Source organism: Poecilia reticulata, linkage group LG13 (genome assembly GCF_000633615.1).
Source record: "Poecilia reticulata strain Guanapo linkage group LG13, Guppy_female_1.0+MT, whole genome shotgun sequence".
In the NCBI taxonomy this organism is placed as follows: domain Eukaryota; kingdom Metazoa; phylum Chordata; class Actinopteri; order Cyprinodontiformes; family Poeciliidae; genus Poecilia; species Poecilia reticulata.
The window spans coordinates 13,250,967-13,277,963 of record NC_024343.1 but is presented as its reverse complement, the minus strand read 5'-3'; the positions used below and the strand labels follow the sequence as shown (position 1 = coordinate 13,277,963).

The window sequence follows — 26,997 nt, the reverse complement described above, 5'->3', positions numbered from 1 at the left end:
GTGTGTGTGTGTGTGTGTGTGTGTGTGTGTGTGTGTGTGTGTGTGTGTGTGTGTGTGTGTGTGTGTGTGTGTGTGTGTGTGTGTGTGTGTCCATGTGAGTGCCAGATGGACATTCAGCGTGGATCAGGACACACGATGACTATGGCATCATAATGTTCTCAAGTTATCAAAAGAAACAGCCATGTAACAGAATGTGTGTCATGGCCTCTGACAATCAGTGATCAATGTTTACTATAGCTCTCTATTGTCATATAGATATATTTATATGCATCATATATATATTTATATATAAGTAAGTAGATTTATTAAAAAAAGAGTTTTTTACTTAATTACAAGTTGTGGCATTTTTCTTTTTATGTTCATTATTGCAATGATTTGTTATCTAAGATGCTTTTTAAAAAAAAGACAGGTGAGCTCTGATTTGCTACGCAGTTATTTACAACTGTTTTAAAAAAAAGCAAGCTGTCTGGTACCTCTGCCACAGCCGCTGAAAAATCAGAGGGCGGAGAACGACAACCCAAGTGCCCATCAGAGCTTCAGCTCAATTGTGAAATGTACCTGTAAGCCTTTAAATTCAATCAGGTGCACTCGGTCGGCGCAGACCGCTGGTTTTCAACTCGATTATGGCCAGCAGAAACAATTGGCGGTGACTGCGTTGTGGGCAGATCTAAGAAGAAATATTTCAATTTGCCTAAAGCAGTGCCTTGAAAATGAATCATACTCCTTGAAATTTTTCACCTTGTGGCACTCTTTAACCCCGCCACCCCAAAAAAATGTTAACGCATTTTATTTGGGCTTTTACGCAACAGACCAACACAAAGTAACACATAATCATGAAGTTGAAGTTAAAAGATAGATTTTCCACAAATAAAACATTGAAAAGTATAAGGTGTATTTGTAAGGTAAGGTAGGGTAATTTTATTTATATAGCACATTTCCATTTCACTCTGCTACCCCTAATTACAATCCAATGGTAGAAATTACCTTTAAAAGGGAAGTAGCCAAAAAAAAAAAAAGCCTTGTTAACTCTGGAGGAGCTGTAGAGTTTCATAGCTCAGGTGAGAGACTTTGTCCACACAAGACAACTGTTAGTCATACACTCCACAATTCTGACCTTTGTGGAAAAGGGGCAAGAAAAAATATATTTTTGAAAGGAAGTAAGATAAGAAGACAAAAGAAGTCCTGTTTAAAGTTTGTCACAAGCCATATAGGGAGCACAGAAAATGTGAAAGAAAGTGATTTAAAACCTAGACTTTTTAACCTAAATATGGAACACTGTTTGTACTAAATGCTGCACACTACCCTGAATACGCCGCATGTGAAACAAGGTGGAGGCCGCATCATAATGTCGGGATGCTTTTCCAGTAAGAGGTGACAGCTGGTCAAAGTCGATGGGAAGACAAATGAAGGTAAATACAGAACAATTCAGGAAGAAAGACATAAGATTGGTTTGGGAGTGCCGCACTTTTCCCATTTATATTTGACCAAAGGAAGATATAACATGAAGTTGCATTTTCTTTTCACTTCATATTTTTGCTTTACCTTGTGTTAGTCCATTATCTGTAAAGTTCTTACAAATTACATTGAACTTTTGAGATTGTACTATAATAAAATATGGAAAAGTTCCAACGAGAATGAATATTTTTGAAAGGCACTGTAGCTCACCTCTTTAGTAGCATCCGAGTTCTACGTTGCGCTTCTTTTTAAACCAACGCTCCACGTGGCCTTCATCGATTTCTTTTTGCAAAGTTCTCCGACTTCCCAGTGGTTAAGGTTGAGAAGCATTTTGAGCCATTAAAGATCTGCCCATATGTTCATTTTCATCTCTTGAGCTCAAACTTTACCATTGCTGCTTAACAAAAATTAATATTCATCCATCTGCTTAGTGGTTTTATTAATATAATGTTACTGCTGATGATAAACAAACAAAAAAAAAACGTTACTAATTAATATTTTTCCTTTTACAAACTTCTGTGTATTCCTTAGCGAAGAGTAGCCACACATTTCGAGGTTATTTCAGTACTGCAATGGTTGATCACCCAGCTGACTTAGAGCAAAAAGATTATTCTGTATGTACGTTAAAAAAGGCTTTTTTTTTCATTTAGTATGAAGAGTCTGTGGCAAAGGAGCAGGTTTGCACAGTCTGACCGTTCAAGCTTACAGTTTTCTGGTCTCCTAATAGTTATAATATCTGGCACGCAGTCTTTGCAGGCAAGTAAAGATGATGACCATGATGATGATCATGAAGATACTGTTTGCAGGGAATAACTAAGGCCTTTTTTCCAGAGGGTGTGGCTTAAGAGCCATTAATATCCAAACAGAGCCGGAACAGGCGTGTTTTAGGTGTCTTCAAAAGATTCAATCATCTTTATTGCCACCATCATCATGGTCTGATTGGATTTGTGTGTGTTTTTTCCCCCCCAGATCATTTTATTTATTTATTTATTTTCAATAATGAAAATCTGTGCTGGCTTTCACGTTGGCTTGAAATGATCACAATATCGTCCTTTCCAAAAACTGAAAACAAAAACAACAAGAAAAAAAAAAAAAATCTTAATGCTGTAGGTAACTGTGAAGTCTTGGTTGTTCATCTTTCTTTTTCTGGACCTCTCACTTCACAGCTTTAGTTCATTTGTCTTTTGTAAATTGAGCCAGTGGCAGCAGGAAGGTGAGATGATTTCGCAGACTTTGTTCTTGTGTATTCAAGTGTTTAAAAATGTCTCTGTTTCTGAGTATTTTTGTTCAGTTTTCTGTTGCCATAATGAGTGTGTGTGTGTGTGTGTGTGTGTGAATATGATATGCTGCAAGCATTTGTGTGTGTGTGTGTTTTGATTTCATAGTCTTCATGTTTGTGTGTGTGGTTAAGGCACAGCAGGTGTTTTTGGTTTTCAGGGCAGTCCGGAGGAGACCACTGCAAGGCCGGGGTGTCGGAGGGAGGCGTGACCAGCATGCACGGCTTTGGGGCAGTCTGGAGTCAGGACGCGGCCATTCTCCCCCACGCTTCCCGTGATGGACAGTCGGGCCTTATTCCGCATGGCTTCAGAGAAAGAGAGCTGCGTGAGAAGAGATGGAGAGGAGGTGGAGACAGCAGAGATAATTTGTTTTTGTTTAAAAAAAAAAAAAAAAAAAACTCATCACAGAAACATGGGAATCATCTGATAAATGCAACCCATTCACTGAAACACATGGATATTTCTGCTGACCAACATGCCCAGACCACTTACACATGCATGTGCCTGTGCACACAACATATAAATGTACACTCACTTTACCACCGTCACACAAATAGAGCAACATATACAGCGTCCTCCACATTTACTGGCCCATCTGGAAAAAAATCTGTTAGAAGTCTTTACGTAATATTTATAAAAAACAAAAACAAATTGCACATACATGTTTTGACCTCTTTTGACCTCCACCTATGTGGAGTTACAATAAACATAAATCGTTTCTCGGTCACATTTTAAACTTCGTCACAGGCATTTCCTGAAGACACAAACATGTCTGCCATAGCTGAATAGCACATCTTTCTTTCTTTCCAATTTTTAGCAGTGACAAAATTATTTTGCTTATTTTACTTAAAACTAGTTAATTTTCTTGTTTCTTTTTTATTTTCTTTTGCATTTGTTTTTCAGCCGCTTTGGTAAAAATCTCGAATCCTCCTCTGCACAACAGTAAGTGCACTTCTCAAAATAATTTGTAACAAAAAGCAAAACTACCGTGGATTACCAGCAAAAACCAGTCTATTTCTCAAAATCCTTAGCTTACCTCTCAAAAATAAACATCTGTGTCAATGTGAACAGAGAAGACAGTCAAATAGCTTAGTCATATTGTCGACTCAGGATTCACCTGGGAGCAATTTAGCAATTCAGGACAGATTTGGGAAAAGAAAAGGAAACGTATAGAAATATGAAAGGCTCATATGCCGAACTTGTGCTCAGACGTTGTGGAGGCTGAGACAATTCAACAGATTCATTTTAAGCAATTGACAATGTAGGAAAAAGTGAAGAATCATATGCAATCACTTGAATAGATATACCAAACTTGTTCAAAGAAATGAGAAACAACTTTTTTCGATGTGAACAGGATGATTTGAAGAATTTCACTTCTGTTCTGAGAAATGTACCAAAGCAACTGAGAAAAAAACTATAATATGCATAAAAAGAATAATGCAGTTTTGGACTTTTACTCATTTTTTTCTGGAGTGCCAGTAAATCTGGAGAATAATGTACTGCAATAGATAAAAAAAAAACAACAACAAAAAAACATGATTACTATTATTTTTCTACATAATTTCTTAAGCAAATTGATATGTAAAAAAAACTTTATTTTTTTTATGTTATTATTGAGTGATATTGCCTGAATTTGATTTAGTTTTTTTTTTAATTAATTTATTGTTTTTATCAAATTGTAAAATTTGCATCAGAACAATGCAACTATGAGTTTTGGGAAACAATTTTGAAATATTTTTTTATTACTAAAGCAGATCATTAGTAGATTTGTTCTCAGTGATTTGTTCTTGATTTGGTTAAAACATATTCGAAGAGCAAACGTTCTGAGTAAAAGTTTGCTAGCTGAAGCTCCGTACTTCCAGTGGTAGGAGAGAACACCTATTCAAGTATGCATCAAAGGAAATGCACTTGGCTGTTCAGCTAGATTTTTTTTTATTAATATTGCAAAATTGCAGTATGGAGATGCTTGTAGAGACTCTATTCATACTGCTCAAAAGCTCCACCAATAAATTTTGTTAAGCCATTAAAAAATTATTTTGCTACTCCAAAGGGAACAAAATGCATTTGCATGCAAAACAATTCGACTTTGCTCTACGGTTGAATGTCGCACATGGCCTATGTGTAATTTTAAAAACCTAACCTGAAAATGGGGTAAATGCAATCTGAACAACGCATTCATGTCTCCATCTCCATATGCTGTGTAATCATAATGTACAGTTTTCTTTTACAAATGCCAAAGCAGGCAACAATCAACAAACAATAGGAAGACAAGATTCGGGAAGTAGACATCTGCATTTAGGGGTGACATGCATTTCTGGGTTGAGGCTCCTGTAGTCTGTGAGATTCAGGTGTGGATTTTAAAGGATAGAATTGGGAAGGTGAGGACCTTGGAAAGACAAAAGGAAAATGTGAAGGAGTGGTTTTTCTTTTCTTTCTTTCATATGTTAAGATTTATAGAAAGGGAGTGACTGACTATACTGGTCAGATGCGGTTAACGCTTCACGCAAACAGGCGACCAAGTGATGCAGCAGATGCTGCCTGAAAATAAAACCTCATGTTTCTGAGAGCCATAACTCTTTGTTTACAGATCTACCCTCTTACTGGATGATTTATTTACACTTACAGAAAACAAATTGTTATGTGTGTCTTAGATTAAAAAAACAAAACATTTCAATAACAGCTTTTGATTATTGTCTCCTAGTTTATTTTTAGCAGATAAAATGCCAATCGTGAAGCTGACAATTACTTTACCTCATGTCCTTTGTTTAACCATCAATACTTCATTTTGGGCACAGACTGAGCCAGTTTAGTTGGAGGTGAAATACACCTTGTTGTACGTCTGAATGGTTTGTTATGCAGGCCAATAAAGCTGGGCTCAGCATATTCTTTCTCCTACCCCCACAGTAATTGCTCGGTGCTATCAGTAAACATGAGTCATGGTTTTGCAACATCACTGAGTGGCTGTTCTATATGAAGTGTTTGCTCATCAATTATCCCTCTCTATTGATGCAAAGCAAGTAGGTGGGCTGTTTTAAAGTTGCCAGGACTGGAATAAGTCAAACAGGGCAGTTTGAATCAACGGCAGCAGGGCTGCACAACTCCAGTTCGCGGATGAGACGGTGAATAAGCAATGCATGAGCGAAAACGCTGTTAGCCAATAGCAATCAGAGTTTTCGCAGAACTTATCATGCACTCATTTATCTTTGGTTTATTGAATTTAAAATGTAATATACTTCTAGCTCTGCCTTTCACATCCTGAAGGAACATTTGTTTGGAAAATGTATGATCGTAACACCTAATTCAATCATACATGCCACTGTTTTGATCGGATTGATGAATGAGAACAAAGTGAAAATAGCAATGTGCTGCAAATAAATTACTAAAATATGTAGGTTGTCAAATAACAGTAAGCAAAGATAAAATTAAAAGCAAATAGTCTTACAGTCCTATTTTATTTTTACCTACAAGACTTCATATAGCATATTTCAGAGCCACAAAACCAACAACTATTAAAAGCACAAATAATAGATTATCGCTTTTCAAAGAAATTCAGGTATTTTAAAAGCACTTTTATGACAACTAAAATGTATCTTATGCATCTATTCCTTTCTTCCTTATATAGGTGACAATGTCTAATCTAGATCAGACTATTGTTGCACATAGGATATGAACTATTTTCTTGATTAACGATTATGTATGTGTGTATATAAACGTCTGGTTTCAACTATGACTACTTTAGATCTGAACATAGTTGAAAAGTTGCTAAAATTAGAATATATACCCTTTAGGAGCTTCTACTTGACATGACATACTAGAAAGAAAAAAGATTAAATGAGCTGTTTCACTAGAATCCAGTGTTGCAAAGGGATTCCTCGAGCTGTCAGAGGACAAGCCTTGTCCTAAATTAATTTTTTTTTTTTTGTTTTGTGTTTTTCTTTTCCTCCACAGCAATGCCAAAAATGATTACTTGAAGGTCATGTTGTTTTCCTTTTCGTGAAGCCCAGTACCCACAGAGGTTTAAATATCTTCAGAAAAGTTTTCTCCATTAGATGCCAGTCACATTGTCAGGCCATCTAAACATGGTCTATTCACAAACAAATTCATGATAATTGCTGTCCACACAGCAGCTAATTAATTTGTAGCCAGAAGCAGTCACACATTTTAATGAGGAGAACCTTGGTAACAAGGTTATGCTCCCAGGTTGGTAAGACACAAAAATAAACTCCAACTTTGTTACCGTTCAACAACGAAAAAATTATAATTTCAATTGTTAATAGATAATTACTACCAATATTTCCACATTTATTGTTGCTGGAATGGTAAATATAAACTTTAATGTTTAATTTAGAAACTGTCTTTGCTGTCTTGTCCTTTACTGATGTAATATCGTTTCTGTTTTGCACAAGAGATCAAACATCTAACTTATAATAAGTAACGAGTTATATTTTTAAAGAAAATACATGGATGAATTAAAAAAATAATTAATTAGAAGTTTAATCATGCAGGTAATCTGTCACTGGAGTTGTGCATCCCTGATTCATCCCATTATTGTTATAAATTTGCTAAAATAACAATGCAGGTGCCTAGTCTGTTTATTAGCCAAGAGCTTCACCATCACTGTCATTCTCCTCCTCCTCCTCCTCATCATCATCATCATCATCACCATCATCCTCATCATCTGCAGCCAAAGACAATGGAGCCAAGTTTTGGTGACACAAATCTAACTTCAATCACAAAAGAAGCACAAACCATATTTAAAGCCAAAATAAATAAATAATCCAAGAAAAATGTTGGGCAAGTAAAGTAAAAAGAAAAAAGAAAAAAAAGAGAAAAGAACAAACAAAAACAAAAGTAAAACAGCCAAAACACAAAAATGGTACATTGGTTCCACAATGCTTGACCACATCCTCATCACATCAAGAACGTGGCGCGACAGCCTCCACAAAAACAAATGCTACAGCACTACCACCATGATCAACACCACCATAACCCCACCTATGCATGGGAGCCTCTAAATCCTACCCCTATATCTTGACCCCCTCGGAGCCGTACACGTTGTACCCCTCCCTATAAGTGGCTAGATTCTGGGTGCTGGGGGAGGGGCTGGGGCAGTGGGGGGGGCTAAGGTCCACCTTCATGCGCTTGGCTTCGGCCCGTGACTTGTAGCAGAACTCGACCAGGGCCACCAGCATGGCCAGACCCAGGCCGCCCACGAGGATATAGAAGACTCCAGCCACGTTGGACAGGCTTAGAGCCTGAGACGACTTGTCCTGCAGGACGGAAGAGCGAGGGAAGGACGGAGGAGTCAGGGTGATTGTAAAAAAAAAAAGATGTGGATGAGTAAAGGAGAAATTAGTGAAAAAAGACAGAAGGTTGAAAAGATGAAGAATGGAAAGACAAGTTGAAGAAGAAGGCGGATGAGGAGGAAGAGTGAGCAAAGTGACCAGAGCAGGAGGAGGTGAAACGAGGGGAGAAACAGAGAGAATAAGGAAGAGAGAGTTAGAGAAAAGAAGATAACACAAAATAACAAATATTCTGTTGATGTAAGCTTTTCTATGCTACTGACAAAAACATTACAGTAATAGGACTAATCACAATATTACATCAGACTAGCTACAAATTTCACTACTGCCACCACAAACACTACGAAACACATTTAAAAACACATTTATGACATAGGTACAACTACTAACAGATTTCAAAATTTATGAGAATAAAATTAAGCACCTCCTTTTCATGTCAATAAAAGACAGTAGTCTACAAAAGATTTTAGAAACCTACACAGGTTTTCACATTGTATAAGATTTTTTTGGTACTACGAACAAAGAAAGTGAAAATAATTTTAATGAGAGGAGATGTAACTATGTCTACGTAAAAATATAAGGTGAAAGTATGTTAGCTTTTGTTTGATTTGAAGCATGCTTTTTATGGACTTAAAAGAGGATATTCTTTAAAGCTGCAGTATGTAACGTTTCTAAAATATATATTTTTTTACATATTTGTTAGTATTATCTTTATGTCATGACAGTATAAGATAGAGAATATGTGAAAAATTTGAGTTCCTCTACCTTCTTCCAGTGCCCCAAGTCCAAACTGCAGAAATACACCAATCAGTCAGAAGCAACCAATCAGAAACAGGAGGAGGGTCTTAGCGCTGTCAATCACTCTAATGCTCACCCTCTTCTCTTTGCTATCTGCCATATTACAGATGTTTCACCACAACATAGCTTGCCACAGATGGAAGGCTAGTTAGCATGAACGGTAAGTCATTTCTTCACTATTAGCACATTTTTTGATCGACAATGCTGCTCATTGCTCAGAACCAATCTTGGTTCTGATTGGTTATTTTTGACTGAGAGCAGAGCATTTCTTTAGGTTGCAATAGAAGCTCAGGGAGAAGGTGGAGGAGCTTGATTCTTTACTTTTTTTTCACAAATTATGTCTCATTCTATGCTGTCACAACACGGTAACAGATTTAAGAAATATGAAAAAAAGTTACATATTGCAGTTTTAAATGTATTAGGGATAACTCATTTTACATAAGATTATTCATTCAGTTAGAATTGAGATGTTTATCATTTTACTCCTTATATTTGTTGACTTTTCTGACCATATTTGGAAATAATTTCAGATTTCTGTGCATACAATTCAATTGCTCCGTCTGGCTACATTTGTAACTATTTCAAAGTGAATTTACCTGCATTACGAAGGAGTTCACATATTTTGAATTTCTATATTTGTCATGTTACAAATGCAAACTTCAATGTATTTTATTAAGATTTATCTAACAAATTGACAAAATGTAGTACGTCAGTGTGAGGTGGAAGGAAGATTATACAGTTTTCAGATTTGTTTTTAGAAAAAAACAACACAAAATAGCGTGGTGTACATATGCACTCAGCCCTGATCAGTCAATACTTTGACTTTTGCTACAATCACAGATTCAGAATATCAGACTAATGGAGGTTAAGTACAAATACACATCACATTTTTATTACAAGTTATGATGAAAACCATTTGTCAGTTTCCTTCAACTTCACAGGCGTATGCTACTTTTTTTTTCAATTGCAAAACATCCCATGAAATTAATTGGAGTTGGTGTTCAAATCATGACAAGATACACAGGACGAAAAGTAGTTGGAGAAGGGCGGGTGGGGCATAAGGGGTTTTTTGCATTTAGGAACTTAATGTGAGTAATATCTTCTAGTAGCACCTAGGCCTGTCACAATAAGCAATAAGTCAATCGCATAATAAATTAAAACAAACTCCATAATTTCCATTTGCATGATTCATCATTTTTCTCTTTATTCTCTCTTTCTACCAAAATCTGGATGTCAAAAGTCTCCGGTTTGGTGCTTTGGTTTTAAATAGCCATTTTTGAAGGACAGTTTTGTTCCCAGAGACTTCATAATTTATTTCATTTGTTGCTTCTGTTGTTTTGTTTACTTTTTTTTTGGATATTTAAAATGTTTTAAGGTTCCAGTGCTAAATGTTCACTAATATTTAAAGTTTATTGATCTTTGAGAATGTATTCTTACATTCTCAAATGTAAGAATACATTACATTTGTAGTCCATTACAAATGTAATGTAATACATTTAATGAAAATGGTCAAGTAAAGACCATCTTCATTACTTATCGCAATAACTTCTGGGACCAGCAAAATTTGTTATTGTGACAGGCCTTGTAGCACCTACTTAAATGGTTCAGTATTTTATTTTCACAAAGAGAAAAGAAAACTTTGAAAGTGTATTTTAAGCCCTTACAATAAAGAATAGGAGTAATGTAAAGTTATCCTTTCCTGATAAAATATAAAGAACAAAAGCAAGGGACAATAACTATAATACACCAGCACTACTCCCAAGAGTAGATTTGTTTCAAGACATCAAATCTAAAGTAACAAATGAGAATAAACAAAAATTATGAATGGTGGGAATTTCTGATACCACTGGAACTGTAATGAAGATGGGGTTGCCGCAGATTGCTACAGAAACTGGAGGAGTATTTGCTATTACTCTGGTCTGGGGTTAACCAGAACCTTCATTTAGTCTAATAAAAAATAGCCCACTTTAAGAAATCACCATTAAATTGTATGTCAAGCATGCTTATCATTTATTTTGGGCTAATTAAGACAGTTTTGAAAAAAGGAACTTCTAAGGCAGTAGTTGCAGTAATCTGTAGCGCATTCAAGATGAGTTTTAGGCTAGCGTTCTGCAGGCCACAGCAGCGTGAGACTGACCTTACTTCCAGAGTCCTTGGGTCCACACTCTCCCTTGTCATACCACCATTTGTTTTTCAGTTTGTCTAAGACGCCTGCTTCGCTCAGTTTCAAAACTGCAAGGTTTACCGGGGTTCTTTGCGTGTAAAAATAACATAAATAACATCATAGGTCATGTTATTTTATGTTATTATGGTATTTCACATTTGCATTGAACATCTCAAGTCACATAGAAAACTTTGATTACATACATTACAAGTGACCTAGCTTGGATCCCACTGAGTACATGTGTGTATGCTCGTTTGGGGAGGGGCTGGGGGGAGGGAGGGCTACAAGGAGCTAAGTCGAGCTACATACATATGAGTGGGACCCACCTTTGTCACTCATGGTAACACATTCATTCTGCCCCTGCTAATTTCCACAATGAACCAGAAAGAAAATACTATCAAGACAGGTGTATTAGCATCAAGCTAGCTCTACGCTGCTACTGAGAGAGAGAGAGCTACACTTGTCCAACTTAAACTATGAAGCTTAAGATTTCATAAACTGACAATTTAAATCCGTTTTTGATATAATTAGTCGCTACAGTTCTGTGAATGTACTATTGCTGCATTATTTCAGCTTAAGTTTTTCTGCTGGTTAGCTCTAAATTTGTTCCAGTTTGTGATTAATTCAGAGTTTGCCAAGAAAGCTTTTCCATATGGAGTAAACTAATGCAACATCTTCTGTTAATGGTTAGACTGGCATCCGACTCTGCACAGGCACATTTCCAAAACGATTAATCTAACTTATCTTACTGCGTCTTCATAAGTTCTAAGTTGGTGATGCCCCAACTCTATATTGTACTAATAAATAAAAATAAATGTAATTGCTGTCACACTGATATTATTTTTATGAAGGCATAGAAAAACTACTGGCATCATTATGACACTGCCAGTGTGTGACAACTATATAAATTAAATGTGCAAACTGGTTTCTCTGCTATCTGCAGTGTGAAGAACATGTGTTTATCTCAGCTAAATTCGTCTGAAAATGTGCAAATCGCAGATATTTGAGTAATTTTAAAATGAGTTTTACTGAGTAAACAACTATTCCAGTCTGTAATTACAGAATGGCTAACTATAAAGTTAGTTCTAAGTTGGTTACATGTATTTAAATAATTTCCTCCTTGTTTTTTTTACTATGTGAAATGATGTACTTTTTATATAAACACTTAGATAATTCAAAGCGCTGCCCTCATCTTCAGATGCAGAATTAATGTTGATATAAAGAAATTACTTAATTAACATCTGCAAGTACAATAGCTCCACAGTTGAGGACTGGATACAATTTGAACGTGCAGTCCTCATAACATTGATTAATTTCTCTCTCTCTCCTATTCTCAGAGCAGCCACAAGGGGGGAAATATTCCTGTCTTCACAGTAATTGCTCTCTATGTGCTAGTATTAATCACTTAAATTTTGTCACTGCTTTCTTCTGTTTCTCATTTTAAGTCAATAGCGAAATTAATAATATGTTATGCACCATGATAAAATAAAGTTTTTGGATGATTTGTTGGAATTTTTACCTTTCAGAATTTAGTCAAACCAATTTACTCTTTCAAAAAAAAAAAAAAAAAACTTTTTGAAATACTTATTTTGAAATGAGGGCTTACTTACTGCATACTAATCTCTGTATCTATAAAATATTTTCTCTCTGCAAGTGAATATCTTGAAGGGCTTTTCCTTCTCTGTATGCTCCATAAACCTTTCGGCGGGGCAGATGCATGTGTCACACTCTCCAAGGACGGGGCCATCGCAAGCTCCTGCAGCTTGTGAGCGGCCCCTGTCATTGAGTAGTTGGGGAGGGGCGGGTGGGGCAGACAGAGAGGGCTAACCTTGGAATCCCCTCCCCCGCTGCCACATTCTCCTTTGTCATACCACCACTTGTTTTTCAATTTGTCCAACAGGCCCTGCTCGTTGAGTTTTAGCACGGCCAGGTTGACCGCGTTTCTTTAAGTAAAAAAGGAGGGACAGATAACATAGTTTGGTCAGAGCAGAGGATGGAGGGACAAACAGACAAGATAGATGGAAATCACAGCCAGGGGAGGAGAAGGAGAGGAGGAAAAAGGAGGAGAGGACGAATGGGAAGGATAAATCAAGAGGGGCTTAAGGCGTAAAGGTGAGCTAGTGGGGAGAGATGCACCCCAAACAACCCTGTCTCCTGCTGTTTGAGTTTTAAAAAAAAAATCCATGTTCTACTAGCTTGCAAAGTTTTGCAGGTTCGTCTGTTACTGTTTCTCAGCATGCACTCGTCAGAGGTTACAGACTATATGAGTAAACTAGGTAACCGTATTTCTGCAGCCTGCTGATGGTGCTCTTGTCCGTCTTTGCCGGTCCTCAGTTTTCTCTGCTGAGCTGCACGGAGGAGAACTGCAGCAGTCCTTCCCACAGTACCAAGCCAACTGACCTTCAAACTAAATCCATAGGGACCAGGCTAAATAATCTGACATTCCTGGACTGTATGCAAAGCAATTTTGTCTCATGTAAACAAAATAAACTTAGAATTATCTATGTGTAATGTACGGTGTACAGCTGACACCAGAAGTTTACATAAACTGCATTAAAAAAAGAAAACAAAACATACACCACTTTTTCCTCAGTTAAATTAAACCAAACCAAACCAGTCCACTTGTTCTAGATTAGTTTCATGTAACAATATTATTTCTATTTATTTTTCTTTCAATTTTTCTCTTTCTCATCTTCGAAAACTCTGTGATACAGTAATGTATTGGGATCTCTACCGTAGTGCGAGCCTAGATGATTCTTAGTCTGCCGATTTGACCGCACACCTGACAACATATCTCAGAACCTGATGGTCAGGTTGCATTGCAACCAATGCTGCAACTGAAATAGTTGTTGCCTGATCAAAAAAAAAAAAATCATGAAAGATTTCCAAATGAAAATACTTCAGCTTCAGAGAGAGACAGTGTTCTTTGGGGGATCTTATCTACAAGCTGTGACATCTCAACATAGAAGGTATGGAGGAAAATAGTTGAAACATATATGAAAATCAGAAATAAAAAAAACATTACAGGTATTCATTATTATTCATACAACAGTAGCTCTAGTTAAGAGAAGAACATTTATCTGCTGAAAAATTAAATATCAAAGTAGTCATGCCTGTCAGCAACATCATAAAGTCAGTTCAGTCCTGTGAACAGCACACCAGGAGGAGAGGAAGACTCAAACTCAGGCTCTCTCACTGCCACATGACTGGAAGACAGTGCTTCCTATCAACTGACAAAAATCAGAGACAACCATGGATAGTTTCAATGATTAGTTTTAAGGAGGCTCAAACAGCAACATATCCACATCCTGTCAATTACTTCTCTATTTTAAATGGAAAGCATTTTTTTTTCCAATAGGAGTTGAACTGCAGGGAGGCTGGGGTCTTGAAAAACTTTGCACAATAGAAGTTTTTTTTTGGGGGGGGGGAGTTATAGTACAGGACTTGAGACTGAAGTAGTGCTTATGTTTTGCCTTTTGCAGAGCAAATCTGACAAATGATGACACAAATAGATGGAGGAGCAGAAGAGAGAGCAGTTGGTCAAATTTTTCCAGTACTTTCCCTCTGTGGGGAAACATCGACATATAGACAATTTAAAACTCCTGCATTTTGGTTTAAGCTTTTCACTATGTATATTTCCCCACAGGTTTATCATCAAACTCTACCTGATGAGTTGAAATTGCAGCTACATAGGCATTAATAGTTGAAAAGGGGTTCCCTTTTCCAATAAGCACTGCAGGAAGCAGTGAACATCCACCACCGAACACTGAAAAAGATTGGGATGTCTTTCCGCACACCAGTTCTCAAAAACCTGCAATCAACCACTGTAAAAAGAGCGAGAAGAAGAAATGCTTACATCTCGAGTGGGGTCTATGACGTCTGGAGGGAGACCTGCTGCATTTAGGTTCCACCTTTTAAAAGCCAACTTGTCCAGAGAGCCAGGTGATCTGGATGTGGATCATGAATCTCTCAGATCGAAGGTCCTTGAGAAGGAGGAGCGGCCATGGTTCTGCTGACAGAACCTGGATTATCTCCACCACTCAGGATTTCAAGGGCCACCAGAATCAAAGTCGAGCCCTGTTCTCTCGCCTTGGGGATGTTAGGCTGAGACGTGGGAGCACATAGAGCAACACATTCGGCCATGAGTGTACCAGCACGTCCATGCCCAAAGGAGCATCTGGAAGAGATGCTCCACTGGGGCATAGAGCATTTTCCCATGAGGTAAATAGTTTTACCACAGCCCGTTGTAATCTCTGCCAGGTCTGCTGCACCACTTGAGGGTTCAGCGTCCATTCTTGGTACAGAGGGCTTCCCAAAAGATTGCTCTATCTGTTCAGATTTCCTGGTACGTGCATTGCGAGAATCGCTAGAAATCTAGTGCTACTTCACTTTTTTTTTTCCTGGTTAGTCTGTGAAGCTTCAGGAGTTGTCTTCCTTTACCAAGATGTGGTGAATGATCATATAGGGCATGAACTCTTTTAAGTACTGCGTATAGTACTATACGCAGTACGTGTTGGAACATCAACGTTCCAACATGTTGATGTGAAGCCGTGTCATATTTGGTCACCGTACGCCATTCACATCTCTTGTAAAGAGTTCATGCTCACTCTGTTGGGCAAAGAGGAGAATTTTTGTTATTGTTCTTTTTTTTGTGTGAAGGGTTTCTGCCTTCAGCAACCTGTGCGGTTGAAGAAAAGGTCGTTTCATTTTCTCTGATTCCTCAAGAAAAAAAAGCTAGGTGCACTGGGGCAATAATGAGTGCTTGGTAACACTGTCAAGGTGCTGTGGAGTGTTAGATGGCACTGTTGGAGTGATTACTGTGTTGTATGCCCCATAATTTCCTCGCTCTGAACATAAGAGGGAGAATTTAACAGGACTCCTGGTGAACTGGGATTCACAGGAGTATCTGAACATTGGACAAAGACGTTTGCTCTGCAATCTGAAAATCTTCTCTTCAGAGGAGTAAGTTGGCTACAGAAGGAGGTTGCCCACTTCTTTGTTCCCTCCCTGGGATGAGATGGATCATTTTTTGTAGTAGCCATGAGAAGGAGTTCATAGCAGTACGTCAGCCTTGATATTGGGTGATGGATGGAGTCACAGACACGACTCAACCTGAGTAAAGTTAGAAAAAGAACCACTGGTGGGCTTTTTGTGTGTGTGTGGGGGGGAGGGGGGGAGGGGGGGTGCTCATTTTCTGATAATTTTGGGTTTATAATTTCCATTAAGGTCTTGCCATATTCAGTTTGAAACAAATTTAATAATCAATTAGAAAATTATGTCTATAGATTTTCTCTTTAATATGTGACCAAATTTCTGCCTTTTTGCAAGGAAAATTGTCAAAAATCCTTTTCAACTATCTTTGTTTCTAGATGTCCAATGTTAATAGTGATGCACATCAAAAACGTAAAGCTGTACATGCAGCAAAAGATTGTCCCTGACTTATGAGGGATGGATAGAAATGCCATTTAAAAACCATTCAGGCTATGTATAATTTTCAAACAATTTCTAAATGATGAGTTAATTTGTGTTTGGCTATCAAATAAATTCCAAATGAAATCATTTAAGGATAAAAGGGGCTATTATGTATTTTCCAAGCAGATAGTGCCATTTTAAAGGACATTCAAGTAACTATGTTTCCTTAAATTATCTTCAGTAACTGAAGTTTCAAATGACTTTGCAATTTTAAACCTTGAAATTGACCTCTGTTTCTTTAAGAAGCTGGTGAAACTTAGTAAGGAAGGTGAGCTGCGGTAATGGCGGAGAAACAGCCTATGTACTAGGAAAACTGTTTGTCATCGGTGGCCATGTTTGGCCTGCTAACTTATGGGAGGAGCTATAGCACAGCAGAGCAGAAAAGGAATGGTGTGAGCAGTGCATACACGAGTGTGATTGACAGTGTTGGCTCTGGTTGGTTGTTTTTAACCAGAAGCAGTGTATTTCTGCAGATGGCAGTAGGACCAAAGGATGGAGGCAGAGGAGCTCGATTTTTTTCACAGATTATGTGTCTCATATTATACTGTCAGGACATGGTGACAGATTTTAAAAATATGTTAAAAAAAACAACCCCCGCCGCCCCCCCCCAAAAAAACTACATTTCGATAAATGTTACCTACAAAAGCTGTACAGTAATACAGCAGATTTAGAGTGAGACATAGAAACTTACTGAATTTAGAAGAAAAAATACAGTTTTTTGGGGCTATCTTAGCAGTGTGTGATGCCTGGTAATAATAATAATAATAATAATAATAATAATAATAATAATAATAATAATAATAATAATAATAATAAATGAGGAGGGTAAGGTTGGGTTTTATCTGGAGTGCAATGACGCCTAATGGAGTTGAAATGGATCTTAACCTGCTCCATTTCAATCACATAAAAAGATTTTGCACGTTACACAGTACTAAACATTGTGTGTGCTGCAGAATTGTGTCGAAATGCCTTTCGGCTGACAGGAACTTATCTGACATTTTACTACAATAAGCTTTATAGTACTGTAGTCTACCGTATCTTTATGCTTACACTGATCTCTATAAAATCAAAAGCAGTTTATGATCGTTTCCTTCTATCACATCATATCGCATCTGTTAGTTTACAAACTTAAGCTTGTCAGGACTTTTGTCATCTAATAACAAAAAATGCTGTGTTAAAAATGTTTATTTTTAAAAAACAATATACTGCAGAATTTATTTGTGATTTAACATCAACAGCCTCTGTGGTATTATGGAAAGCCCACTTAAAATTGTAGCTTCACATTTTTTTCCCTTATAGAGCGGGTAACAAAAATCAGGTCATTTAGGTCAGATTTTATTACTATTCGAACAACTTTAAAGCTTTTCCTTTTTTTTTCTGTAGCAGTTAGTACATTTCCAAACAGGGCCATACATGATACAATTCAATATGTTTTTGAAAAGTCAAATGTTTTTCATTTGATATGAATTAAATTAAGGCTTGTGGAATTTACATGGTCCTGCAGATAGCAGTGATTCCTGTGTGACTGGTCGGTTTAGGTTTGGCCGAAGGTTTTTGAATTTATATTTCATTTAGTCATGAGCTGCTCCTCTGAGGACAGACGGGTGTTAGAAAAGAAGAGAGTTTGGGCAAGAGGTAGATCACCAGCTATAAAAATTTGCTTGGATGTGCTTATTTATTTTATTTTTCTTACTGCACAAACTGCCTGGGTCATTCATAAAATAAATGTTCTTATGAAGAGGAGCATTATTTTACTAACATCCACACAAAAAATACGATTTCTCAGGTCCTCTAGTTGATTCATATCCAAAATACTGAAACCAGTATGCATCGTTTGGTTTTTCTTTTCAGTTAAGTATGAATTATTGAGATAAAAGGGAAAACTGCATTTTCTCACAGTAGATAATTAACGATTAAAGAAAAGTATTAAAATTACCACTGCTTGAGAAATAAATAATTTTTTTTTTTGCATGAACGGTCCAAATGGCAACGGCAAAATGGTGACGAGACAAAATCAGGACCCATTTTTGACTTCTGATTCGAGTTTGCTGCAAAGCACAATGTACCTCAAAGTCTTTGTAATGTTCACATAGTGACCTGACAAGTGAATTAGATTTACTAATGTCACACTGAAATAAAATCCTGGGTTGCTCTTACTGTGAACTCAAGCCAATAAGTCAGAGGAGTGAAGGACTAAAATGGTATAAAGCCAAAACAAAATGACCAACTGTAGTTGAATTCAATTGCTTTCTCATTCATTTCCTCTATCTTATAATTTTTTGATTTAATCAAACTTTTATGAAAACATTGATATAAAAGTACTGCATCATTTGACGTTTTCATCTGGCATTCTTTAAAAAGAAACTACAGTTGTAGTTCATCCAGATATTCAATAAAAATACTCATTTTAATTTTGACTTTGCAATTTGGCTCAAGAAGCCTTGTTGGTTTTACTCTCTAGTCCCCCCATTGACCAGGCCCCTCAGTTTTATGTTTCCTGATTGTCTATAAATTCCCCCCTTTGTGGCTCTGAAGAAAGTGCCAGAAGTCTGAGGTCCTACCCCTCCTCATGGCAGATTTCTGTGAATACATTTAAATATTATTTATTCTAATCATCATCACCATCATCATCATTATCATCATCATCATGGAAAAACACACTTAAGACAGCAGACAAATGTACAAAGTTACCTGGTAGTTGGCCCTATGGGAAAAAAAGGAAGAATGGCTGACAGTGCAACAGAGGCAAGAACCACAAATGAGATGTATGGATGATGGCGACACTGGACAGAGAAATGAAGGGGACATGCCCTAAATCAAAAGAGAGGTGGCAGAAAAGGACGAGTACAGCAGAAACAGTGACGGAAACAATTACACACAATACAAAAAAAAAAAAAAAAAAAGGAAAACAAGAAAGAGAAAAATTAAAGCAAATGAGAAAGCATGATGATATAATTTTTTTAATTTGCAACATTTATTTGTCACTGCTGCCAAGTGAAAACTGATGCATAACGTTAGAGTTAATTTATAATCATTGTAGTTTAATTTCTATAAAAAAAAAGATTGATCATTACTCCAGTTCTATAGATTTGTAAGTTTCAAAAAAGAAAAAAAACCTGCCACCTGACAGCAGTGACAGTCCGATCTGTGTGGGATAAAAGGCACAGCAGGGTAGGTGGAATTTTGCAGCAATAGTACAGTATCAGTGTTGCTACTGTTTCCTATTGTTACACTATTCCACCCACCTTAACAGTGAGCCTTTCGGTGTGGCAATGCCGTATCCTTTGGAGTCCAGATTTCCTCCCACTTTCATAGTGTCACAAGGCTTCCGCTGCTCCGTGTATTCGTTCATGGTGGACTCCAAGAGGAAGGCGTACTTCCCCTTGGACTTGCGCACTCTCGCCACGCCCTCTGCCGTGGTTCTGGTGAACACGGACGGCTCTGCGGACTTCATGTAAGACCACATCTTCTCGTAAACGGCTATCTTGGACCTCTGGGGTGGAGCGGGTGAGAGGAGAAACCGAGTGTTATTTGCACATTAGAAGGCATCGTTTCACAAAGGTAAAGATGCAGAATTTGATGCAGATTACAGTTTTTGTGGCTATTAGACGTTTGAAAAATGTTTATGTTGGGTGCTTTTAAAACACTTACTATGAAGTTAAAGAAAAAAAAAAAACGTGTTAATAATATGAAATACATTTTTTTCCCTGCCTAGAAATCTATTTACCATTTCCGTTGAGGTACTGATACGTCACTAGAATCCAAATGTCATGACATTATGAGAAATGATTTGTAACTGAAAAACATTAAATAGTGCAAAGTAATTGCACTTTGAAGCCACGTATGGGAGAAAGCAACCATGTTAGAAGAACATACTTTGATTAGGCAAAACCAACACGGAATTGTTTACCTACATGCAAAGTGCTGTGTGAGGTGGAAATCTAACACTGCATAAAAACCCACACTGAAACATGGTGGTGGTGGTATCATGGTGTGGGGATAGCTTTGTTCGAAACGAGTCAGAGCTAATGGGAAGAGGAAAAAAGCCAAAAACAGAATAAATTTGGAATAAAACTTGTTGCAACCTGTAGAAGACTTGAAATCAACTCTGAACAGACAATCATGACTCCGACGGCTTGGTGTAGATCAAAGCGTACTCATGTGTTGGTGCGACCCAGGCATAGTTCATATCTACCCCACCGATGGCTCAGAAACTGATGTTCATAAAAGGGATCTTACAAAAAGATCTAAAGTATAAAACATAAGGGATAACAATTGAGTCACTAGGCTTAATTTACCTTCATAATGCTTACATAAAATTCTAATAAAAACACATGTACGCACATGTTCTGCCTTTTTTCAAGGCACTGTAACAAAAAGAGGCTTTTACTGGAATAATTCAGAAGGTTTTTTTAAATCGGGGGGGAAAAAACTCTTGATTCAATAGCAAGACTGATCCAAACAACCACGGGACTTTCAAACCAAAAACAGACACTAATTCACTAAATAATACTTTGACTCTGTGGTCGGCTTGCTAAGACTTATTTGTGCTCCCAGATCCCAACTGAGCTGAAAGTAGAAAGTTATAATACAGTTGTCACATCTCTCTGTGTATCACAGCAAGTCACCAACTGTCTCCTTTTTGATTTTGTTGTTTTTATTTTCACCAGCAGGATGAAGAGTGTTAGCTCTAACACAACAGAACCAGCACTGCAGCTGACAGCACTGCACACAAACAGGGAGCTTTTACTTGTCAAATATAATATTCACATTTTTTTTTTGTAAAACTTTGCCTACTGTGCAACACAAAGCTCCGCTGTGGTGCAACGCTGCATCCTGCGTAAAAATGACCTCATGAAGCCTAAAAGAGTCATTTGTTTACAACCAACTTGGTTCTAGGATCGATAACACCTTCACATCTGACTGTACATTTAACAGTAAAATATAAAAATATTGTTTCTTATCAGACGTAAAAAAGAAAAACAGTTCATGTCTACCATACTATGTGGAATAATATTTAGTTTTTGAATGTATTTAGACGTTTATGTTAAAACAACTATTATTTCCACTGAATCTGCGTCTATTTCCTAATGCCCCTCCAAAGGTTAAAATATTTGCTGCTTATCAAATTATGGATTTAATCATTAAAATGTATTTGCTGCATTTGAGACTTAACAGAAATATTTAAAAGTGAAAGCTGCTGGTGAATTTAATAGATGCTTTTTAATAAATTGACAAAATGACATGACATGTAACCACAGTGAGGTATAATTTAGTGCTGCTTATGTAATAAATGCGTTTTTAAAAGCTTGGGATTTATTGCAATAGCTTTATATGCTGTACACCCAAACTGTTAGAGCCGATTGGAATACAATTTGAATTTTGAATAAAATTACACTGCTGACTGAAGGCTGTCTTATCCATCTACCATTTTGATGCTCTGGCATATAATGACTTTTATAATCTCATTTTGAATGTAACACTATATCTCTCTCAAAAAGTCAAGCATCAGTCTCACTTCAAATGACTCAAACAGTTGCATGCTAATCATGCAGCTACACATTCGGAGGAGTCTTTCAGTAGGCGTCTGTCCGGAGTGATAAAGCCGACGGTCTCCGTCCGCCTATAAGGCGGTTCTTTTCACCAGTCTGTATGTGTTTGAGAGAACTTATTTGCTTCTGTCCAAGTGTGTGAATTGTGTTTACTCATGAGTGAAAATAACAAGCATCCTCCACAAGCATTCGATTTCTTCTCCCTCTCTTTCCTCCTGGTATTTAAATGTTACTCTTGTTGCTTTGCAAGTAACAAGCCAGGGCCTGAGGAAGTGAAACCAGCACCAGGGGATGGTATATGTATGTGTGTGTCAGGGTGCTGATGGTGCGTGACGGACACCTATCCTATAATAATGCCATTCATATTCAAGAGGACCAATATTCCCCTCCTCTCTCTCTCTTATATCCCGACTTTCTCCCCAACCTTTGTCTTTATTTTTCACCCTGGCCAGAGGAAGCTATCATAAATTCTCGTCATCCTCTGCAGCCCCTTCATTCATCTGTCTGTGTAATGTCCGGGACACAGAGGAGACAGTAATGTTGAAGCTTCTGTGCACGTACAAAACACTGTCTAGCCCCAGAGGGGTAGATGTGTGACAAAATACTGTGGCTTTTCTAAATTCTTTAACAATGAGTGTGGCTGTGAAGGAGGAAATGGATGCTCCAAGTCACCTTCAGGCCTCCCATGCACACATTTTCTAAATACACACGGGAACAGATGCGTTTTACATGCTACTCAAACATCCATGCGCTTGTCAACTGTATTCATACAATTTAGCTAAATGTGCATACATGCATGTTTGCACTTCCATAGCACACAAGCGCACGCACGCACACACACGCACACACACGCACACACACACTCAGAGATAATTAATGGTGGTGGCGAATCCCCCTCAGCTGTGGGAGATTAAATTGCTTTTTCACCCTCCACAGATTTCGGCACGCTCGTTATGTTGATGATGCGAGAGCCGCTCAGAGAAGTAAAAACTATCTGCCACTAGCTCCTCGACCAACCCCCCCTTCCCTGCCCCCCTCTTCAGCCACCGCCACACACACACGCACATGCACCCATACACACATTCTCAAACAAAAATACCAGTGCACATATCCTTCAGAAGCATAGAAGCGCATAAGCACAAAAGCACATACACAAGTGATGGAGGATATTGGGGTCAAAGTGTATAATGCTATCGTAGATTTTTGCTATTGTCAGCAGAAAAAAAAAAAAAACTTCATAACTGTATTCACTTTGGTGTTATCAAATGTTGGTGGGACACGAATCAGTAATATATTTATTAAAATGGCACAAAAGGCGTCGTGATTTTTCTCTGGGATAATTTACTTTGCGTCTAATTGTGCTTCCCGTACGAGCTCCCTGCAGTGCATTTAGCTCTATACGTTTCTCTTTTCTTCGTTTACATAGTTTAATTTCCTGTATAATTTACTCTGATGATAATTAGCAAGTTAATAACTCTGTGTGACTTGGTGGGAGAGTGATTAAATGAAAGGACTCTGATAAACATTGCTCAGCTGTGTTTTATAATTGAGAGGATTCCTCTAGAATCCTTCATAAACTGTTGGTAAACATTAAACATGGGAATGAATTCTTGAAACCAACAAGCAAACAAAAAAAGCATATAAGTGCTTCATCACTAAAGCTCCAGAAAAGTAAATTATATCACATAATCCTTCCTATGTTCAACCCAAAGAGTTACAATGAAAGCTTCAGAGACATGGAATACCAATTTCACATATGTTTTCCCAGCCCATTTAAGAAACAGCAATTTATCTTATAGTGGACCTCTTAGAGTACAAAAAAAAAAAACATTTTGAAAACCTTTGTCTTAAGTATTTTGGCTAATATCCTTGTCTTTGTAGCATAATTGCAAACACCGAATAGGGATGGAAATATATTATAGTGTCTAACATGTTATGCTATTTTGTCATCTTTAATGTTCAAAAGAGACAAAAGCTTATATTTGACATAGATATGAGTAAGCACAAAAAAAAAAAAAAAACACCCATCAAAGTGATTATTTAATTTAGAAAGTCAAGCCAGTCGACAGAATATGAACATAAGTCCTACCCTCTGTAACATCTTGAATTAACTGTGATGAGCCACAGTTTATGAGGCTCAGACTGGAGCATACACTGATCTAGAGAAACTCCAAAACAAACAGGACAGAAAATCCTTGAAGCCTGTCAGTATGGCAGGGCTTTTAAATACACTTCTAATGGCAGTCATTATTTATAAAATGAGAAAAGCACAGAAGAAAGTCAAATCTTCGTGGAACGGCTGGTCAACAAATTCATCTTATGATTTTTCATCATACGATTTTTCTCTTTAGTGACGAAATTAAAGACACAGAAATCAGTCAGATTACTTTTGACCAAAGTTTTATCTTAAAAAGGTTAATAAATGAACTACCTTTTGCGTTTACTATGGATTTTATTGTCTGGCACATAAATCAATTAAGAAAAATAAATAAATAAATAAACACATCGAACAAAATCTCTTGACAAAGTTAAGTCTGCAGAGAGAGTCCATACCCTGAAGAACTCCTTCGTGGAGCCTGAATCCAGTGTCCCATAGGCTATCTCTGTCTGCTTAGCCAAGTCCTCTGCACTTTCTATAGGCGAGACCATCCGCTCCACAGTGAGGAAAGCAGCCAGGTTGGCTGTGTAAGAGGAGATGATGATCAGAGTGAAGAACCACCACACACCTCCGACAATACGTCCAGACAGTGACCTACAAAGAGCGGTGAGGGGGGCGGGAGTGATGAGAGCGAGGGAGAAAAGGGAAGAAGAGGAAAAGTATTTCCAGAGAAAGAGAGTGAAGAGATTAGGCAGATAAAAGAGATGATTTGATAGAATAGATGAGAAAGTAGATGAGGGAGATGGAGATGGTAAAGGTAAAAGGTGATTTAGAGTGATAAAAAAGATTAAAATAAGATTAGAGACAGAATGGAGAGAAAAAAAAAACATTACATCTGATTCTTCCGTCAAGGATGTGCAAGACGGTGTGCTGCTGTTTTACACGAGCATTTTTAATACTAAAGTGTGTCTGACTGTAAACCTGCTGGAGCTGCCAAAGTAATTGTCTTTCAGGCCTAAAAAGCATTTCAGCAGCAACAATAACAGGCCTGACAAAACAGATTGCAATCTGGGCGCTGCGCCGTCTCACTCCGCACCTCATTCTCTCAGTCTCTTTCTCTATGTTTAGTCTCTTCATGCACCAATTGCAAGCTAAAGTAAGTGGCAATTCGTTTAATTTTCCTTTGGTTGCATGAACTTGTTTTATACAAAGAAGTGGCAAAGAGAGCAAACAAAACCAAAGTCTATTAGAGGAAACACGGACGAGGAATGCGAGACTGAGACATTTAGACTTTTTTATGGTGGAGCTGGTAAAATACCTCGCTTGTCTAATGGGAAGGAAACAGGAACATTAGTCAGCAAAGGCTTTGTTATACACACTTTCCTAATGCACATTTCCCATTAAATGTCTTCACATATTCTGTGTACCACCACTATTCACAGTCAAACTCAACCAAAAAGGCTGCTGCTATTAAAACATAGTACCTAAAAGCCCACTTTTAAAGATTACAAGAACATCTGACTAAGGACGTTTTATGAAAAGGCTGAAAAATCAAAAACTTCACAGAAGCTCATAATATTTAGGAAATGTTGAATATGCATCTGCAAACGTGGGTGTAATAAGATAGACAGAATATCCATTTCAAGGATATCACTCCCTAAAAACATCAAATGGGCTAAGAGATGTCCAAAAGTAGCATATCGTGCTCCAATCTAAAGAGACTTGAGAACAAATGTGAAACGGAGCAACCAAAATACAAAAGCCAGTCTAAAATCCATCCATCACCCCAACAAGGGGGTGATGACTGGAGGCTACAGCATTTTCTCGATGGAAAAAAGGAAATATTTGTCATGTGGTCGACATGGTGTTTGAAGGAGAACACCACATATTCTGCCCTCTACCTGATAATCCTGGACGATGTTGTCTAAGCTATCAGTTTGTCTCTCGAATCTCGAATTCTCTCGAAGCTCGAATTCACTTGGGCTCAGGCTGTTCATGCTTAATAAACCGTTTTCTCAGGTTGATTTTTTTCTGATATTAAAATGTGTTTGATCATTTGAAAACATTTCAGTCCAGACTTCATTCATGTTCAGATCGCGCCCCACACCACAGCTTTATATCTTGCAACGCCCCTGTTGCTCGGTCAAGAATCAAAGAGAGAGCAGAGAACATTTCGGTGGGCGAAATTTATATTAAAGGTCTAACGCGGAACTAGTAGGTGCACAAATCTTAAAAAGCCACCAGTTGTAAAGATAATAATGAGGTGAGAGAGCTGCCAGTTAGATCTAATGCGCACTGCAAAATGAGTTGTACATTTAATTCAAACACAGCTTCACAGTAACTGGGCTTGATGAATTCACAAAGTGCTGCCTGTAGGACAAAGCAGTATTGCTAGAGTTAAATTTAATAAGAGTCTCAATAATAGCAAGTGATTCTTCATCGTTTGACTCGGTAAAGACGGCTGTTTGAATAGGTGGTGTCTTGTGTGTGGTTTGCTTATAAATACAATATATGCATTTTTTTTTTTCATATGGCCATCAGGTAGGTGTGGGAGTCTTTAAAGAGACAATTACTCATGGGAGAACCTGCTTTAAATGCATGAACAAGATGCAGTTCTTCTTGATCAGCAAGGGGGGGAAAGACGTTAACTGCTCTGTTAGACTGAAACGCTTTATTTGAAAAGGGGACTCCTTTGATTTGATTAAATCCCCCTTCCTCAGATTTAGGTATATCACACGCTCTTACATGCAACTAAATATTAAACTGAAGGACAGCTAGTAATTTAGCAACATCCTCAACCTGATTTGAATTCACTAGTGTGTATTTGGTTTTGACGAGTTTGTGCTGAAGTGAGGAAAGAAGAGGAATTTGGGAGGTG

General features: G+C 37.6%; 1 protein-coding gene across 6 annotated transcripts in view; it reads right to left on the bottom strand.

The window, feature by feature from the left end:
- Nucleotides 1-2,826: 2,826 nt before the first annotated feature.
- Nucleotides 2,827-26,997, bottom strand: part of gria4a (glutamate receptor, ionotropic, AMPA 4a) — a 117,200-nt gene continuing 93,029 nt past the window's right edge. The window contains exons 14-18 of one of the 6 annotated variants that reach the window (XM_008425509.2): nt 24,575-24,773; nt 19,715-19,962; nt 10,971-11,085; nt 7,865-8,002; nt 2,827-3,053 (exon numbers count right to left, since the gene is read on the bottom strand). In XM_008425509.2, the coding sequence (XP_008423731.1) occupies nt 2,889-3,053; nt 7,865-8,002; nt 10,971-11,085; nt 19,715-19,962; nt 24,575-24,773 (865 nt within the window). In that variant the 3' untranslated portion in view covers nt 2,827-2,888. Of the gene's footprint in view, nt 3,054-7,727; nt 8,003-10,970; nt 11,086-12,825; nt 12,941-19,714; nt 19,963-24,574; nt 24,774-26,997 lie in introns of those variants that run through there. The other 5 variants (XM_008425507.2, XM_008425511.2, XM_008425510.2 and 2 more) reach the window with 5 other exon arrangements.